The sequence below is a fragment of the Amphiura filiformis genome, chromosome 1 (genome assembly GCF_039555335.1).
Source record: "Amphiura filiformis chromosome 1, Afil_fr2py, whole genome shotgun sequence".
NCBI classification, from domain to species: Eukaryota; Metazoa; Echinodermata; class Ophiuroidea; order Amphilepidida; family Amphiuridae; genus Amphiura; species Amphiura filiformis.
This window is the reverse complement of record NC_092628.1, coordinates 22,306,849-22,326,242: the sequence shown is the minus strand read 5'-3', so window position 1 is coordinate 22,326,242 and position 19,394 is coordinate 22,306,849. Positions and strand designations below refer to the sequence as shown.

The 19,394-nt window shown below is 36.1% G+C and overlaps 1 protein-coding gene across 1 annotated transcript; it reads right to left on the bottom strand.

Annotated features, from left to right (window-relative positions):
• Nucleotides 1-28: 28 nt before the first annotated feature.
• Nucleotides 29-17,240, bottom strand: LOC140169831 (glutathione S-transferase omega-1-like). Its single transcript, XM_072193171.1, has 5 exons — nucleotides 17,063-17,240; nucleotides 16,082-16,187; nucleotides 4,301-4,526; nucleotides 3,306-3,432; nucleotides 29-779 (listed from the first exon to the last, which is right to left on the bottom strand). Exons 1-5 carry the CDS (start codon nucleotides 17,136-17,138, stop codon nucleotides 541-543), a joined length of 774 nt encoding a protein of 257 aa, XP_072049272.1. The 5' UTR covers nucleotides 17,139-17,240; the 3' UTR covers nucleotides 29-540.
• Nucleotides 17,241-19,394: the final 2,154 nt, after the last annotated feature.

The window sequence follows — 19,394 nt, the reverse complement described above, 5'->3', positions numbered from 1 at the left end:
AGTCCCTGTTTCATAGGCCCCCTATATGTAAAGTTGCAAACTTGAAACATTTCTATAGTTCAGTAAAATAGGTCTTTTCTTAAACATGACCCAAAAGGTCCAAATTAAAAAAAAAAAAAACTAACAGAGGGTCCACGTTTTTGAGTAAAAATATTTGAAGCAGACTTTAAAAAATCCACTTCAAAGAAATGAAAGTCCCCGTTTCATATATGTAAAGTTGCAAACTTGAAACATTTCATACACCCTCTGAGAAAGATTCCAGCTGAATCTTCCACATAAGAAGGGTGAGTGTCAAATACGATTTTGAAATGTTTTGAAAATTCATACTCCCTCTGTGAAAGATATTTCCAAAACCTTCCACAGGGGGAGTGTGGATTTCAACTGTAATTGTAAGTTTACTTTAAAGTCTTATCGGGCTATTCGAGTTGAAATCCATACACCCCATATATATAAGATTTAATTTCCCACACAGAGTCACTCCCTGTTTGAGAAATAAAGGTTATGTCCCATATAAATGATTATAGGACGTGTCTTTCATGGCTAGCACTCGATCTCGTCAAACATTGTAGTCGGCGTGCGGTAATTGGTATGCCATTCAATGTACGCTTTTTCTGGTAGTAGAATACTCTTCACGGATGGATCCTCTAGCATACGAGCTTTCCAGGCTTGTAAGACTGGCAGGCTGTCCGGTAGATCATTTCCACCCAGCACGAAATGATTTCTGAGACGAGCAAAGAAAGGCCATATCATGTAGTCCAGCATCCCTGGTAGCTCCGCACCTGTATCATAAGAAATATATAATAAAACGTACGGAGACGGGAAACAGTTATACTTTAGCCAATTTTCGGTACCAATTTACTTGTTTACAAGCCATAAGAAATATAATATGTGCCAAGATTATATCATTTTTCTGTTCACAGAATCTGTGTTCTGTTCTGTTATTTTTACAGTATCAAACCACAGGTATCAAACATTAGATGTCACTATTTCATTCTTTCTCCCTCCCACCCACCCCGGCCTCCCGCTCCTAGATCCTCCTCCTTGTCCTTCTCGTCTGCGCTCAGGGCCGTTGTCAGCCCGGGTTGTTTGGGTACCCCAAGGCGATCCCTAAAAGAGAGAAGGAGAAAGAAGGGACGGGGAAGTGGGGACAGGGACGGAAGAGGGATGTGAAACCGGGGTGAGAGTATGAGATATGTATCTCACAGAGAGAAAGAGCTAGAGAGGGGACAGTTAAACCACTTTAACAATTGGATGGTCACATAATATGTCATATTTGGGCTTACAAGGATGTTAGCTAGACGCATTTGGAGGTGATATGGTCCATACGGGCATCCATTTTCGTTATCATGTTTATTGTGCGAAACAAGACTAGACACCAATGGTTTAAGACACCGTGTCCTCAGCTTGGCCTATTTTAACATCAAACGATTAAATTTTCGCGCGCATTCGTTCCAGCAAAATTATTTTAGCTGGTTAGTGATGGGACGATTTAGTAATAGTACCCCTTCCCTCCACGAGGCTCTGGTAAGCCCATGGGCCCCACCATGAGGGCCTGAAGGACGTTACCCGTTTGAGGTCATACACGCTTCGCACTCAACACATATTAATACCAGTAGGCATGTCACAGTGGCTGCACAATACTTCTGCCACACTGTGCATGCAAGCATAACAGTAAATTGAAAAGCGCGCGCATGAAAGTTGTTCAATTTTGGCAAACATCCATGCCGAAAAATTAATTTCCTCATATGTGCTATTTATCACAAATGTTTGAATTTTTGATATATGTGTGTGAAACCTTTCTGTGACTACCATCGGTTTTTTTTAAAATAAATAGTTGCTTCGTTTAAGAGCTACTACCTATTTTTATGGATTGTTGAAGATCCCTCATAAATCAATAAATATAGGCCTTTTGAAAAATCAAGATCTACCACCATTTAGCTGAAACACTAATCTTTCTAAGCATGTAAATTATTTCCGTCGACAACAAATGGCACACTTGAGGAAAACGATTTGAAACAAAACATTTTTTAAGTGAGTTTAAAGGGAGTAATATTCCAAACCACAATAGCTCTAAGCCATTGTGTGTGTCCAAGGCCACACCATTTTTGTATACGCGGTATAATAGAGGGGCTGTTCCGTTTACCGTTTCTCTTCCCACGTTAATCCAGATAACGAAATGTTAATTTAAAGTCTCATTGCAAATGAACTTTTATTTTTACTTCGGATTTGGCTTTGAGCAATGGTGACACATACCATATTTACAGAAAAAATGAAAATTCTATTGCAGACACCGTCAAAATTTCAAAGGTTTTTTTTTGTATTATATTAAAGTAATTAACTGCAGATTCTTTACTCAACATCATAACAGGTTCATACTTGACAAATTCATGATAAATGAAAAGACTTTCATTAAACATCGAAAAAAAAACCAAAATTACTCATGCCTAATTTACATAATAATATCATGAATACATAATTAGCTGTAATAAGCTAATTTGCATAATTGATTACTTTTTGTGTATTTTTTGTTATCAATTGAAAGAACTTTGTATACATATGTTTGTGAAAAAACCGCACCCTGATATCATGTACGGTTTTCTTTTGGCATCAATTTTGCATATTAATTAGCTGAACTTAGTCATTTTTTTATCTTTTATTTGTCTGCAGATTGGCCGGAATTGCTAAAATAGTATATTTGGTTAATTTATTATAATTATTCAATGATAGATTTTTAATTTTGTTTTCTTTGACGAAGTTAAAAAAGATAGGCAATTTTAACCTGTGATACTTAAATTAACGTTGCTTTTTCAAGCAAGTGTCCAAATAAACCTTCAAAATCTCGAAATGTGCCAATTTTGTCATTATAGCAATTTGTGGCAGATTTGCATTCCATTTATGAGCATCTTAAAATTGACACTACGTCACAATGCATTGACCGATTTCAATTCGGTTTTTGATTTTTGATGCTTTAATAAAGGTCATTCATGTAGAAACATTAAATAACGTGTTTCTGCTGCCCTTATTTTTGAGGTGATATACCTAATACCAGCAACAATTATTTCTCTTATGCACCCCCTGAGAATTCTCTAGTGTCGACCCTGTTTGTCTTTTTCTCCTCTCCCCTCCCATGTATTCTTCTCCTCCCAACCATATAAACCCTCCTCTTTGTCTTCTTTTATGCTCTTTTCTCTCCTCTTTTCTTTTCTAGTCATTTTACCACCGTTCGTCATTTTACCACTTCTCGTTTCGTCCTATTCCACGTTAATTAATATAAATAATATAAGTAATAGAAATTGAAAACAAACCTCCAAAGAAGTTGGTCCCCCTTTGCTCGAGTTCCTCCTCCAATTTCTCTATTTCTGTAAGAAACTTCTCCTTTAACTCCGGGTCTTGACCGCGCTTTCCTGCTGCCTTCCAAAACGCACCGTTCACCTATAAAATTCATCATACCAGCAATAAATTCAATGTTAGTTGATTATTTTGTCTCGATATTTTGAGTCAAAAAGTTTCAAGTAAGTTAAGGGATGGGGTATGAACGTTTGGACAGTATTTATATAAATTTTCGCCCAAAAATATTTTTCAATAACCATGATAACGTTTTGACAACGTTTTTCATTCATGACCTTTGTAATAAATTATAACCGGACATTTTAACGTTATTATAACGTTTTGACCAAAACCAAAACGGGTTTATAACGTTTAAAAATATTTTGTTTGCTGGGACATGGGTATTAAGGTTGCCGTGTAAATTGTACATTGGATCTCATGACAAAAATGGTAACTCACCTGAAATCGAGAAACATATATATGCTCCACACTCTTCTTAGAAGTGTCCTCTCATGAGAACCCTTGATGGTTGTTAAATGGAACCATAAAAGGATCCTTTGTCATTCTGAGGAACTGTTTTGTTACTCTAAATAGGCTGCCGAACCTGTAATGGTCAATGCGGCACCAGGATTTTTTGGGGGGGGGGGGTGCAAAGTGAATTTCAGGGGGCAAAATCGATCAATGTACAAAATTGCCGCAAAAAGTAGAAATGTACGTAATTTTGGGTTTTTTTGCCTCAAAAGTGTGGTGGTGGTGGTGGGGGGCATATTGGGGGAAATGCCCCTAATGGTTCTGCGAAGAGTTCTTGAAATTCCAGGAACCTTTGTTCAACTGCTTTCCAAGAGGACACTTGAGACCCCTTTGAAACCTTTCTAAGAGTACAGAAATGTCCATGCCAACGAAAACACTTTTATAGATGTAAAAGAGTTCTACATCGAACCATGAATGTTATCCAAAGGATTCATTAACATACCTTATCATTAAAATACTGGAGAACCATTTTATCGTTTGCCTTTTGATATGCATCTTTAGAGTGCAGTGGTCTTTGGTCTGGGTATAGTTCATCTAAGTAGTCAGACGTGATGAAAGACTCGTATATAATTTTATCATCTTTTTCCAGTACTGGTACCAAGGCACTAGGATTCTTGTCGAAGAACCATTCTGGTTTGATCCATGTATTTACATTCACTGTTTCATGCCTGCGATACCAATAATACAAAATAAGATAATGGTGAAAAGCTGTGAAACATAGTGGGTGACTCGATCCACACGATATGGATCACGTTTTCCGTGTGTACAAGTAGGCCTATATACACACAGAAAATTTTTTACACAGGTTATGTAAAAAATATACATAACATTAGGTAGCATATGAACTCCCAAACAAATAGGTATTTTTTACATAACCATGAATTATGTAAAAATAACATAGCAGATAAGTAAAAAAATACTATGGCTATTAAGTAAAATATTTACATAACTTTTATGTAGAATTTTTTACCTTGGCTATTAGGTATTTTACTACATAATTGTTATGTATTTTTTCACACAACTTATGTAAAACATACATAACATTTATGTAGCATATGAACCCCCATAACAAATAGGTATTTTTCACACAACCTTGAATTATAAAAAAACATACCAGTTAAGCAAAAAAATACTTCATTATTAGGTAGGATTGGGGCTTTCTTTCTTTCTTTCTTTCTGTATTATTTTATGCTGAAACATAATTCATGATAGATTTGAAGTCATCAGATCTTGGTCAACTGTCAGATTCGTTCAACAATACAATTTCATGCATGAAATATTTTATTTTGTTTTTGTTTTCCTTTTTATCAGTTCAACCCTCTATCTAGTGAATGTTCAATGTAATTTGTAAAGCATTTCTCTCTCGCATGTATTACATGTACGATACAATGCTATAATAATACACTAAGCCACTGAAATGCTTCAAGCCTAATTCCCATATTTGGTACTGTAGGACTACCTACCAAAGGCATTTCAATGCATTATCACGTCTACACCGTATTACATCGCTATCTATCTCAACACACATATTGCTATACCATGTATACACGCAGTGTCCGGGCGCAGAATACAGTATGTACAGTATCGTACTGCAATGAATGTCGAAGCACGTAATCATGGTCGCGGCAATACGTACGCTGCAATTAGAGAATAAACGATAGGAATTTTTATTTTGCCTATCTATGGGCGGCCGTGAGGGCCAAAAGGGTCTCAAAACTACACAAGGGTCTCAAAAGTACAATAAGGTCTCAAAAACACACAAAGGTCTCAGAAATAAACACACAGTAATGTCTCAATAGCACAATACGGTCTCAAAAACAGAGAAAGGTCTCAGAAACAAACACACAACAATGTCTCAATAGTATAATAAGGTCTCAGAAACAGGGATAGGTCTCAAATACAGAGAAAGGTCTCAAAAACAGAGAAATGTCTCAAAACAGAGAAAGGTCTCAAATACAGAGAAAGGTCTCAAAAACAGAGAAAGGTCTCAAAAACAGAGAAAGGTCTCAAATACAGAGAAAGGTCTCAAATACAGAGAAAGGTCTCAAAAACAGAGAAAGGTCTCAAATACAGAGAAAGGTCTCAAAAACAGAGAAAGGTCTCAAAAACAGAGAAAGGTCTCAAACACAGAGAAAGGTCTCAAAAACAGAGAAAGGTCTCAAACACAGAGAAAGGTCTCAAAAAGAGAAAGGTCTCAAAAACAGAGAAAGGTCTCAAATACAGAGAAAGGTCTCAAAAACAGAGAAAGGTCTCAAAAATAGAGAAAGGTCTCAAAAACAGAGAAAGGTCTCAAAAACACGTTAAGGTCTCAAAAACACGTTATGGTCTCAAAAACACGTTATGGTCTCAAAAACACGTTATGGTTTCAAAACACGTTATGGTCTCAAAAACACGTTATGGTCTCAAAAACACATTATGGTCTCAAAAACACGTTATGGTCTCAAAACACGTTATGGTCTCAAAAACACGTTATGGTCTCAAAAACACATTATGGTCTCAAAAACACGTTATGGTCTCAAAAACACGTTATGGTCTCAAAAACACACTATGGTCTCAAAAACACGTTATGGTCTCAAAAACACGTTATGGTCTCAAAAATACGTCAAGGTCTCAAACCAGGTATTACAACCGACCGTTATATGTGCAGTACCGCATGCAGTACTATACTGCACACATCAGCAGGCGAAACTACACATTCCGTCACGCACTTCCGCATGAGGAACTACATATCCCAACTTGCATTTCCGCATGCGGTGATGCAGGTCGGGATGTGCAGTTTTTGGAAAACAGACCAACTTTGCATCACTGCAGCCAAAATGTTTCTCAAATTGCTTGCGGTTGTAAGTTGTAAAAACTAAGACAATTTGTGTTAGACAATTTGTGTTAGATTTGGCCAAAACTTTTGTCCAAATTTCTTACAAAATTACAAGTTGGACTTAAAAAGTCTTATCATATAATGCGATTGAAAAGAAATTGTGCATATTTGAACACGTTCCTAACGTTTTCCTACACCTTTTAGGGTGTAATATAGAAACGTTGCCCAAAATATATATGCCAAATATTGCTTGCCCCCCCTCCCCCACCCTTTCGACTTGCCAAAAATTACTTGACCCGCCCTTTCGACCTGCCAAAAAAATATGGGATCACTCAGGGTCCACCCCATATCCATGTTGGTATATCACTGTGGAGGATGAATCTTATTCAAAAATTGAGTTTTATTGGAATTCAGCAGCAGGCATTGCATTCACTAATTTGGACATTTTCAAAACAACTTGCACCTCCCCTCATCAAAACAAAACTTCACTGAAACCCTCAGTTTTTGGCAAAAATCAATGCCTGTTTTACACCACAGAAAAAAGTCTTCTTGTGCAAGGGGTAAATGTGAAAGATAAAAAGCATCACAAAAAGAATATTTTGAGGCAATTTATGAATTGTTTTCAGCTCAAAAACATTGACATATTTTGCTTAAAATTGTTTTCCTTATAAATTTGGGTTTTATTTCTTGTTTCACCCCTTGCCATTAAAAAAGCTCAACAATTAACTTGTCTAATATTGATCAGCCCTTACACCAGTCACCATGAAAACAAACACATAGATACATGTTAAATTGTATTCTTATTTATAGTCACTTTATTTTTCTAAACACACACAAGTATTCCAACATGTGGTCAGTATACATGTATGATTCAAACAAAAATACACAAAGTTGTAAAACCTAAAGCATGTGTTACATTTTTAGAATTATTAATAAATTTATTGTTTAAAATTATCAAATTTTACTAGCAGTGCCCGTATTATTTTGAATATGCATAATTAACATTAAAAGTTGGGTTGTTTGTCTGTCACTTTTTAATTGATTTAAGGAATATCAACAAGGAATTACAAGAATCATAACAAAGCAGCCATGAAAGTGAAAATTTTAGCTCTTTTGACCTTGGGAACTCAGGCCTGTACATGGGGGAGTGGGGGAGGGGTGCGACCACACATTGATTCACCCCCAAATCTGCACAAGTATACACAAAGTACCAAAATATCACATTTTTGTGAGCATAGCAAGCAAAAACAATCAGGTTTTTTTACGCTTTTTTGGTCAAAAAAAAAGGTGAAAATTCCACTTTTCACAATATCACCCCTCTGAAAAAAGTGCACTTTCGCAAAATCAGCACCTCCAAAAAAATCATGCGTACTACGGGCCTGAGGGAACGGTGACAAGCCCTCTAAACTTACAGCTAAAGAGCATTACTTCTTGTCATTTATATAAAGCACTTATGATTTAGACCCAGCAAACACAAAAACGTTTTTAAAACGTTTTAAATAAGTTATATTTTGGCTTTTGGTTTAGGTAAAAACGTTTTAATAACATTAAAATGTCGGGTTATATAAAGGTCATGATAACGTTTTAAAACGTTTTGTATGAAAACACACTACAACAATATTTTTAAATGTTTTCAAAAAATGTTATTGTAAACTATTTTTGCAAACATTTTTGCCAAATATTGTGTGAATACTAAAATAACATTATGTTAAAATATTTGAACCCGGCAAATACAGAAATGTTCTTAAAATGTTTTTTTCAAAACATTTTAATAACATTTAAATGTCGGGTTATATAAAGGTCATGAAAACGTTTTTAAAACGTTATTGAAAATATTTTGGGCAATCCTTTTTCGCAAAATATTTTTTCAACCCCAAAATAACATTCTGTTTAGAATGTTTTGTATCAAGTTTTCAAGAATGTTTTTGGAATGTTTTTAAAACATTTGTATACCCTTTATATAACCCGACATTTAAACGTTTTCTGTAAATCATTTTTGTTTCCTGAGCAGTAGATTATCAAAAAATGTTTTTTAAGGTTATGAAAACGTTTTATACTCTTAATATACCCTTTATATAACCCGACATTTAAACGTTTTCTCACAACCTTCTATAACTTTGCGAATCAGGTCGAAAACGTTTTGTGTTTGCTGGGAGCTAATAATTCTGTTTGTACTGACACCAGCGCCTTAGACCGCTCGGCTATCAAGGCTTGATGGTGTCATGATGAAAATTTAAAAATATAATCGCAACTTCATTACTTCAACATACCACGTGACAAGCAAATACAGAAAACGTACCATATTTTGGAATTTTATTTGTTTAAAAACATTAATGTGTATTAATAGCGCTCAATTGTTGATAACTGCGTGTTTTATATACAGAAATAGGAATGAGGCTATACACGCACAATAGTAGGCCTATAATCGATTTTGATTCACACGTGCCCTACGAACTCGCCGTGTACTAAAAGCATAGATTATCAATGTGGCGTGGCCTACCATTTTTCTTGTAGCATCTTTTATACACGTCGATGTTTTCATCAATTACATAATTAATCCACATTAGACCCATAATTTTATTTCAGGAAATAAAAGATTAGATTACCATAAAAACGAAACAGTTATCATTGGTTGGGTCTAATGTAATTTATATATGTAATTTTCAACGTTTTTTTCTATCGCCATTCTCGCTCAATTAAAAAAATATTTTGGCGTATATAAAATTGAAATAAAATTTTCTGCCTCATAAACGACATCAAATGTGCCACAATTGGGTATCACGAATCGTTATATATGATGTGCAGTTAATATTCATATTTTCTTTTATACAGAGGATGCATCAGTTTTGACAGGAAAAATATTTTCTTGAAAACCCTCTCACTCGGTTATTTTAAAAAGGTAACCACGCTTCCCTAGAATGTTCAATAATTACAATTAAAATTTTTCTTATTCTAACAGCAAGCGTTTCTAAAATGCAGTATGGCGAAATGTGGTGTAGATATTAAAGGGACCATTGAAAGAAAATATGATTTGGTATCAAAATAAAGCCCATGAAATATAGAATCAATATCTAAAACAATTGAAGAACTAACTATTTTAGAAATAAAAATACAATGAAAACAACGTACTCGATTTACCCCCTTCCGACGCTACATCGCGCGTCATTTATCAAAGTAGAAAATTGGGCGCTTTCCTGATGACGTCATTGTGGTTACGCGTTTTGTGTTGCGTTGACATTTTTGCCGGGATAATTTGACAACAGCGATCGCGATCTAAATATCAGATGCAATAATCATGGTAATACAACCACTTGTAATTATTTAAAGGTCAAGTAAAAACAAAATTCCAGTTGATTGTCCACATGTTATCAAAAAGAGGAAGTGGAGGGCCTTTTTATTGATCATTTATTAGTTATTTTTTTACAATGCAAATGGATCATTTAGGCCTAGGCCTATGTATTATTCCCGGACATTATTACTAGTTGTGTAATTTGTAGAGGAGGATGATAGGATAGAGGCTCTTGTTATTTGATGGTTCTCTGAGAGGATGATTAAAACAAAGCCTCTAAATTGAAATGCTTATTGGACAGAAGCAAATCTAAACTATTGACAATATTATTAACTTTTGAAACATTTAAAAAAAGATGTTTTCCCTTATAATAAAGAAATTAGCATTAAACATTTCAGACTCCCTCAATGGCAATGCCATGCGAAAGGAAGTGGGCGGGACGATCAATTGTTTTTTATCATCATCAAGCATATGCAGCTTTTCCTATTTTACTTATTCATAAATTCAACCCCCCGGTCAACATGACCATGATTCCGATGACTTTATGTAGGCCCTACATGGCATATATAAAACCATAAAACTAATTATGAGTATGCCTAATTGCCTATAGGCCTATAATATAGTGACGATGTTGAGGGGAATATCGCCAAGATTTGTCGCAACACATAATGATGTGCCGGCGCGAACACCTCCCATGGGTATTATTATTATAGGCCTAGGCCTATGTATTTTTTTTCCGTATGATTGTAACATCAACCAATTATCTTTTCAGCTCCACAAATTTCATTGGGTGAAGGAAGTTTTTGATAACCAAACAACTAATCACCGATTTTTGAGAAGCAGGAGGAAACTGGAGATCCCTGAAGAAAACCTGCGGGATCGAGATAAACCAAGTTCACATGAGTCTTTGGGCCGCGCGCCAGGGGCTTGAAGTTGAACCCGGGACCTCAGTAGAGGTGCAAGGCGAGGAAACAACCGCGCCAACTCGCTCTCCCGAGCCTGACTTTTGTTTTGAATCTGGTCCCATAAGTGTGTCTCTACACGGAGCGACCGTTTAGAAACAAGAAACACACTTATAATCACTGGCAATTCAGCTTCCAAACTTCGGAGTCAGGATCGGCTTGCGTTTTAGGCCTGGCGGTTAGGCCTAAGGCCGTATAAAATTAATGTTTTGGTTCTCGTCCCTCCCTCCTCAATTTCTGGGATTTGTCAGATTTTTTTTTTTTTTAGATTTTTCAATTATTTTAGACTTTGGAATGATTTATGAATTTTTCATACATAGGCCTGTAAATAGGTTAGAGAACAAGGACCACTTCCAAGTCTTTTTGTGGTAGGGCCTACTCTAGGAGGTTTATCCTCAGAATCTCACATTTGAAAAAAAAATGCGTCATCGTTTCCTCGAGCACTGTTGGAAAAGACCGAAAATTGCAGACAATGCTGATTTTACACTGAAAAAAAAACACCTCCCTCCGTCATCAATTCATGAAAATCCTCTGGACGAGAACTAAAATATTAATTTTATCATTATGGCCTAACCTAGGCCGCACGCCCGGGAGGTAGGCTAAATAGGCCTAAAGATATTAAGTCGCATGTCATGGGCTAACCCGAAACATCATTGCCTTCTCTTTCCTTATATCCTCACCAGACATTTCAGAGGAAATATAAGTAAAGAGTTGCTATATCAGAATGCCTCAGTCAAAACAAATGATACTCTCTTGCAAACGCCGAGCAGCTAGCACTGACAGCTTTGACTTTGTCAATATGAAGGCCTAGGCTTAACTTACTTATAAATGTTTCCCCGTTGTTGGCCAATTTTGTAGGCCTAGCTAGAATTTATATATATAGGTCTAAGTCATTGTATAGCTTTGTAATTTATATTATAATATCCTTTTTAATATACTTGTTAGACCTAAAAGGCACATAAAAGTTCATTGCTGTAATGTAAACACGTTCATGCGTTGGTTTAGGACCAAGTCTGGACTATCCAGTGTTGCCATGCAGCGGAAAGGATAACCACTTTGACGTCACAGGGGTTGCCACGTGTCTCTGCGCATATGAATTGGGCGGAACGACGCGACATTGGGCGCTTTGTCTTTATTTGCTGATTTGGGGGGTAAAATAAAGGAAAATTGCGTTTATCACTTTAGAAATGGATTCTATATGTTATTAGCTTTATTTTGATACCAAATATGTTTTTCTTTCAATGGTCCCTTTAACAAACCATCTAACCCAATAAGTATGATAGGGCCTATATTGTGACGAGCTTAGTAACTTAATTTAGCATGTGATCCTAGCATCCTTTTTTATGACATTTTTCAGTAGATATCCACGCAAAAAGCTTATTCACAAAATTTCAATCCGATTTTGCGTTTGCGAGTTATGCATGATTATGTGTATTATTCCATAGGCCACTGTTGTAATTTCGATCTGGTATACCGGTACCAGAACAAAATTCAAATTTTTCATGTCACGATATTTTTGCTAAATGAATTAATCTGCAAGAAATATTTAGTACATAAACATTATGTAGCCAAAAGTTCCCAATGGTATAAAACTCTCAACTTTTTTTTGGAAAAAGTGGGGGGATGAGGCTGTGGATCACGAAATGCCCTTTTAACTGCATGTCAAAGCACGTAGCCATTTGACTTAAACTTTTGATTAATACATCCAATTCGGAAATGTATTAAAATTGCATTTCCCCATGCGGAAATACACCAAACATATTGCAGTTCCCCATACGGAAATAAAAAAAGATATTGCAGTTCCGCATGCGGGACTGCAAGCGGATGTTGCAGTACTGTATGCGGTACTGCATATATACGGTCGGTTGTAATACCTGATTTGAGACCTAGACGTGTTTTTGAGACCAAGATGTGCTTTTGAGACCAAGACGTACTTTTGAGACCCTTTTGGCACTCACCGCCCGGCCGGCGGGGTCAAAAGCGTCAACGCCGGGGAATACTATGGGCGGCCGTGTGTGCTAAAAGGGTGTCAAAACACGTTCATGTCTCAAAACACGTCTGGGTCTCAAATCAGGTATTACAAAGTCAACCGACCGTTATGTGCAGTCTATGTCTCTGAGGTATATGTCTCTGAGACCTTTTCTATTTTTGAGACCTTTTCTGTTTTTGAGACCATTCTGTGTTTGAGACCTTTCTCTGTATTTGAGACCTTTCCCTGTTTTTGAGACCTTTCTCTGTTTTTGAGACCTTTCTCTGTATTTGAGACCTTTCTCTGTTTTTGAGACCTTTCTCTGTTTTTGAGACCTTTTTTCTGTTTGTGAGACCTTTCACTGTTTTTGAGACCTTTTCTGTTTTAGAGACCTTTATCTGTTTTTGAGACCTTTCTCTGTTTTTGTGACCTTTCTTTGATTATGAGACCTTTCTCTGTTTTTGAGACCTTTCTCTGTATTTGAGACCTTTCTCTGTTTTTGAGACCTTGACGTATTTTTGAGACCATAACGTGTTTTTGAGACCATAACGTGTTTTTGAGACCATCATGTTTTTGAGACCATCATGTGTTTTTGAGCCAATAACGTGTTTTTGAGACCATAACGTGTTTTTGAGACCATAATGTGTTTTTGAGACCATAACGTGTTTTTGAGACCATAACGTGTTTTGAGACCATAACGTGTTTTTGAGACCATAACGTGTTTTTGAGACCATAACGTGTTTTTGAGAACATAACGTGTTTTTCTGTGTCAGTTGAGACCTTTCTCTGTTTTTGAGACCTTTCTCTGTTTTTGAGACCTTTCTCTGTTTTTGAGACCTTTCTCTATTTTTGAGACCTTATTGTACTATTGAGACCTTGTTGTGTGTTTGTTTCTGAGACCTTTCTCTGTTTTAGAGACCTTATTATACTTTTGAGACCTTATTGTGTGTTTATTTCTGAGACCTTTATGTGTTTTTGAGACCTTATTATACGTTTGAGACCTTATTGTGTGTTTATTTCTGAGACCTTTGTGTGTTTTTGAGACCTTATTGTACTTTTGAGACCCGTGTGTGATTTTGAGACCCTTTTGGCCCTCATGGCCGCCCATACCTATCCTCTACCGTGTGATAGACGACAGGCAGGTCCAATATTTTGAGTAGTGGATGCCGGCGCAGCCGGTATCCACTACGATAAAAATATTGGACCTGCCTGTCGTCTATCATAGGTAGAGGATAGGCAAAATAAAAATTCCTATCGTTTATTCTCATTCTTAGTCAGTTAAATATTATTTTAATAACGGTAAACAATTTTTAAAGCAAAACTAAGTTACCGTCATAAAACTCCCTCATTATAAAATGAACGAAACTTGTTTACAACTTCACGTAATCTGTTGCGCGTACTGCTAGCGCGTTCGCGTATTCCGCACTAGTCTACGCATCCAGCGCGATACATACGCGCACCTCTACACGCGTGTTACGCATTATCAAGACGCATGATGACGTGGGGTCGTCTACGGCCTGATAGACGGCACCCGAAATCATGCGATTGTCCAATCAGAAACGTGTCTACGAACTAGACCACTCCCAGGCTGACTAAGAATGTCAATTCCAATGTTGATAAATCTAGTCAATGAACCCATAAATAGCCATTTTTAATGTCTCAAAGATATCCATACATGAGCTTATCGAACGAATCTCCAGTTTGGTTCCAACTTATGACTTCGAAACCTACCTATTTGGATGATGTTTCAGGAGGCATGCGCTACACGATCACATACACGTCGTGTCCGCCATGATTGCTTTCGGTCGGCGCTATATTCTTACCTGAAATAGGTAAAAACTACATAAACTCGGCAAAATATCTGGCCAATGTATGTTTTGCCTTTCGAATAGGTGCATTTTAAAATTACATAACAACTGGTAAAACATTTTGATGAAATTTTACTTAACCTGTGTAAAAAATTGTCGAAATTATACACAACATCATTATACTTGGTATTTTTTACATAATGAAGGTCCGATTTTTCTGTGTGTAGTCGCCTAGTTTCTTCAATGCAAAATAAGTTAATTTCTCCAACGCAATGAATTAATTTCGCTAAGACGATCTACCCTTTTGCAAATACCACCATGATGAAACCAGTTTGCACAATTCAGCCAATAAAAACAAAAAAAAATAAAAAAAATAAATAAATAAATAAATAAAATAAAAACGACTTAGTAGTTAGTCCGCATGACAGGCTGCTTCTAAAAGGAATTAAGTTTACTTTTAACCTTGAAAAGGTAAATTTTTAGGGACCGTTCACAAACACTTGTAAGGGGGGCCTGATGCAAAAAAATTTTCTCGCAAAAATGTTTCTTTCGGGCCCCCTTTACAGACCTCGAAAATTTCAGGGCCTTAGAAGGGTAAAAAAAATTCAGGCCCCCTTACAAATGTTTGTGAACGGTCCCTTATCATTATTTTTCAGTATGCCCTTAAGGGCTGGGGTATGAACGTTTGGACAGTATTTATTTTGGGAGATTAGAGCACATCAGACATATCGAATTGCATTCTGAATACGAAGAATGTCATTCTGATATCAAATAATTTTGATTTTTTGAAATTCGCAATTTAATACACATTTTATGGCAAATCATTAAAATTGATATTTTTGATATTTAACAGTACTTGTTGAAGTAAACTTTATAAATCTGATGATTTATACTTAAAGTGTATGTAGGTGGGATGAAAAGCCGACGATCAATTTAAAATTTTGACCTTTCGTATTGAAGATATGGATTTTTTTTCCCAAAACACCAAACAAAAATAAGGTCTTTTTGGGAAAAAATCCATATCTTCAATATGAAAGGTCAAAATTTTCAATTGACCGTCGGCTTTTCCTCCCTGCTACATACACTTTAAGAATATATCATTAGATTTATATAATTTACTTCGAGGACTGTTATATATCAAAATTTGAAAAATATCAAATTTTTATAATTTGTCATAAAATTTGTATTATATTGTGATTTTCAAAAATGAAAATTATTTCATATCAGAAAGACATGCTTCGTATTCAGAATGCAATTCGATAGGTCTGAGGTGCTCTCATGTCCCACAAAAAATACTGTCGAAACGCAATAAACGCTCATTTTAGATCCCTTAAAATTGTGCATATTATAACGATTATATGCCGTACTTGATATACTTACGGAATATTTTTAGCATGTAAAACCAGTCTCGTTCTATCTGCATATGGGCAAAATTTCATACTGTATATCCTCAGCGTACCCGATGCTAGGGGTGGACATGGGTCTCCTGAAAGAAAAATACAAACACAAACAAACGGAAAGGTCATAATAAACAAGTAGGCCTAAATATAAACCCGAATATTAGTTATGTAATGTTATACATTCTTAAAATACACTGAATGTTATGTAATGTTATGCTAAGTCATATAATGTCAAGTCATGATGTTATGTTAGGCCTATATTATGTCATGCCATGTCATGCCATGTCATGTCATGTCATGTCATGTCAATTTGCAAACGCCGTGCTAAAACACTTGCCCCCCCCTCCCCTCTAGGCGCTTCTAGGTCTGCATTCCCCCATGAATCCATGAATCGCTCCCCAAAATTTGGGGATCCCAATTCAAATACCGTAGTACATTAAGGCTTTATTTACTGTCCTATGAAATTCGTATGTAGCCCTACCGTATTGTATCCGGGGGGGGGGGGGGGGTACTCAGTAGGCCTACAAATGACCATACGGGGACGGGTCGCAAATATGGGTAGCATTTTTGGTCTTTTGGTATATCAATGACCCCTTTTTCAAAGCCTATTTTCAAGTAGGCTATTTTGGTATATGAATGAGTCTTTTTTTTTCAAAATATCTCAATTTTTTCAGAAAATAGCCCAATTTTTCCTTAACCTAGTATTAATTTGTAAAAACTAAGACAATTTGGGTTAAATACGGCCGCGGAAAATTTTGACTTTTGGTATATCAATGGGTCAAAATTTCATGGAAAATTGGTATATTTATGTGTCTACTTTCAAATTCTCAGCGGCACGTCCCTACCAAAACCAAACTTGAGTACCCCACCCCCCGGGGGGTTGTATCAGTGTTGTGTGTGACTACAGTAGGCCATAGGCCCTGTGGGCAGGTATTTAGGCTACTAATCTTAAAGAACTTACCTTTTGTTAGATGTTTAACCAGAGTTTGATCATAAGGCTCCTCAGTCTTTCTGATCTTCGGTGGTTTATCTGACATGATTTACGAGTTGTGTGCGTAAGCCGATATGCTCAATGTCTACAAAATAGGACCAGAAGCAGTTGGCGAGTCATGAGAGTGCAGAACTGTGAGTAGGCCTACAGTAGAGAGAACGGCCAGTGTGACTCAGCATTATTGGGATTATTGTAAATAAAGAATGGCGAGTGTCATCTAATAACTGAGACTAGTAAAACCAATAATAAGCCAATATTTGTTTACTAGTCTCAGCTAATAATTATTATATAATGGACTTTCAAGGCCGAAATGCGTCAATAAATTTGTTTAGACTGCCCACAGATATTGGAACGTGGACTGCCATGCATATCAAATGTTTGACCTCTTAACTTTGCTACGTCAGCGGCGTTGGCTGTTTGCATATATTTTTTCCAACTAGGCCTAATTTAGGCTAATTTATGTTATATGCAAATTTTAGGCAGGATTTTAGCAAGGGCGGTAAAATGATCCAGATCCAAACAAATTAAGTTAAGAATTACAGTCAACATCAAGTCTTTGCCGTTCCAAAGAAAAAAATTGTCTCGCCATCAGTGCAAATAAAAAGTAAATTTACTTCACCCACATCTTCAAAAAAAAAAAAAAAAAATGCTCCACCTCGAACCCCCCCCCCCAAAAAAATTGCTCCACCGGAAAAAAAAAAATCAAGGCCGTGAATGAACAAAAGTTATAAGTGGTGAAGAAAAATGAACTTCAGAATTATTTTACTAGGGTACCTGCAGGTAATATGGGACCATTAAGGACGTTTAGCTTATTTGCATAAAAACTAAAGAAGATATGCCCACAAGAGATTGTTATGATGAACAACCTGTCCTTTAAGATTAATAAAACAGGCAATGTTACCTTGTTTTTATGTTTGTTTGGACGCTATGACGTCAAAATGACGTCATCGTCAAGTGTCCCATATTACCTGCATGTGCAGGTAATATGGGACACTGTGTTATCTCTATGGTGAAAATCAAAAGTTCAGAAAATCACTCTTTTGTTCTAAAAACATTTTTGTTACATGATTTTGAATGTTAAATGCAAATTTCTACAAGAAAATTCAATTTTCTAAATAGTTTTGCTTTTCGCATTGACAATGCACACAATTTCCTATGTGTCCCATATTACCTGCACCCATTCAGTTGAAAATCAGAGAAAATAATCATTTATAAAAGGAAAGTGCCAGTTGTCAGTGGAATTTTACCTGCTGATAAGATTAACCCATCACCTAAAGATCATAAAAAATGACAAATGCCCCCTCAGTACCAGAGTTTTTGGATACACAATCATAAAATGTGACGTCATTGATTTTATATCAGGCCAAAAAAACGACATAATTTTTTGGGCAATTCCACTTTTTGGCATTGATTTCCAGGAGTTTGATACACAGACTCCAAAACTGCATTTCTAGAAGCACAATTGATGTCTCTAAACACTTAACAAATCAACTTAAAGTGTTTACCTTCTCTAAGCGACTTTTTGTTAAAATGAAAACAGGTGTCCCATATTACCTGCTGTCCCATATTACCTGCACCTACCCTATATTTTCAATTGCAAATTTTCTTGACCTTCGCGCGAATTTGTTCCATTTTTCATCATGATATTTTAGCTTTGAACTCGAAAGTATTTTGCGCGTATTTATTCTTGAAAAGTTATTCTGTGAGCAAAATCACTTGATTCATAAACACATGCACAACATGCACAATGTCCACCCCATATCAAAAAGAAACTAGAGCGGTTCTCGGGTTTCGCGGGTTTCGGCATACGCGGTTGGCGTGTATAAAAAAAGTTGTTGGGTGGTGGTATGGTAGTGGGTGAAAAATCTCGCGCGGTTGTGTTTATATTTGAGTTTCTTGTAAAGCAGTAATAAGATTTTTTTTCTTTTTTTAAATATTTTGTTTCTCTGATGAGTTGCAGTAAAATTATTTCTATTTCTATTGGACAGGTGTGGTTATAGTGGAAATGATGAAGATAATAATGGATGATTTGGGCCGATGACAATGTTGATGAGAGATGATAATGATGAGAGATGATGATGATGTTGATGATGGATGATGATGATGATGATGATGATGATTATTATGGTGGTGATGATGATGATGATGATGATGATGATGATGATGATGATGATGATGATGATGATGATGATAACAACAACAACAAACAGGTATTTAGGACGCTATTCACAAGGTACCATAGCGTTTACAACAAATAAATGAAGTTCTTAAAATAAAAAAGTCTTAAGATTTCCCTTGAAAA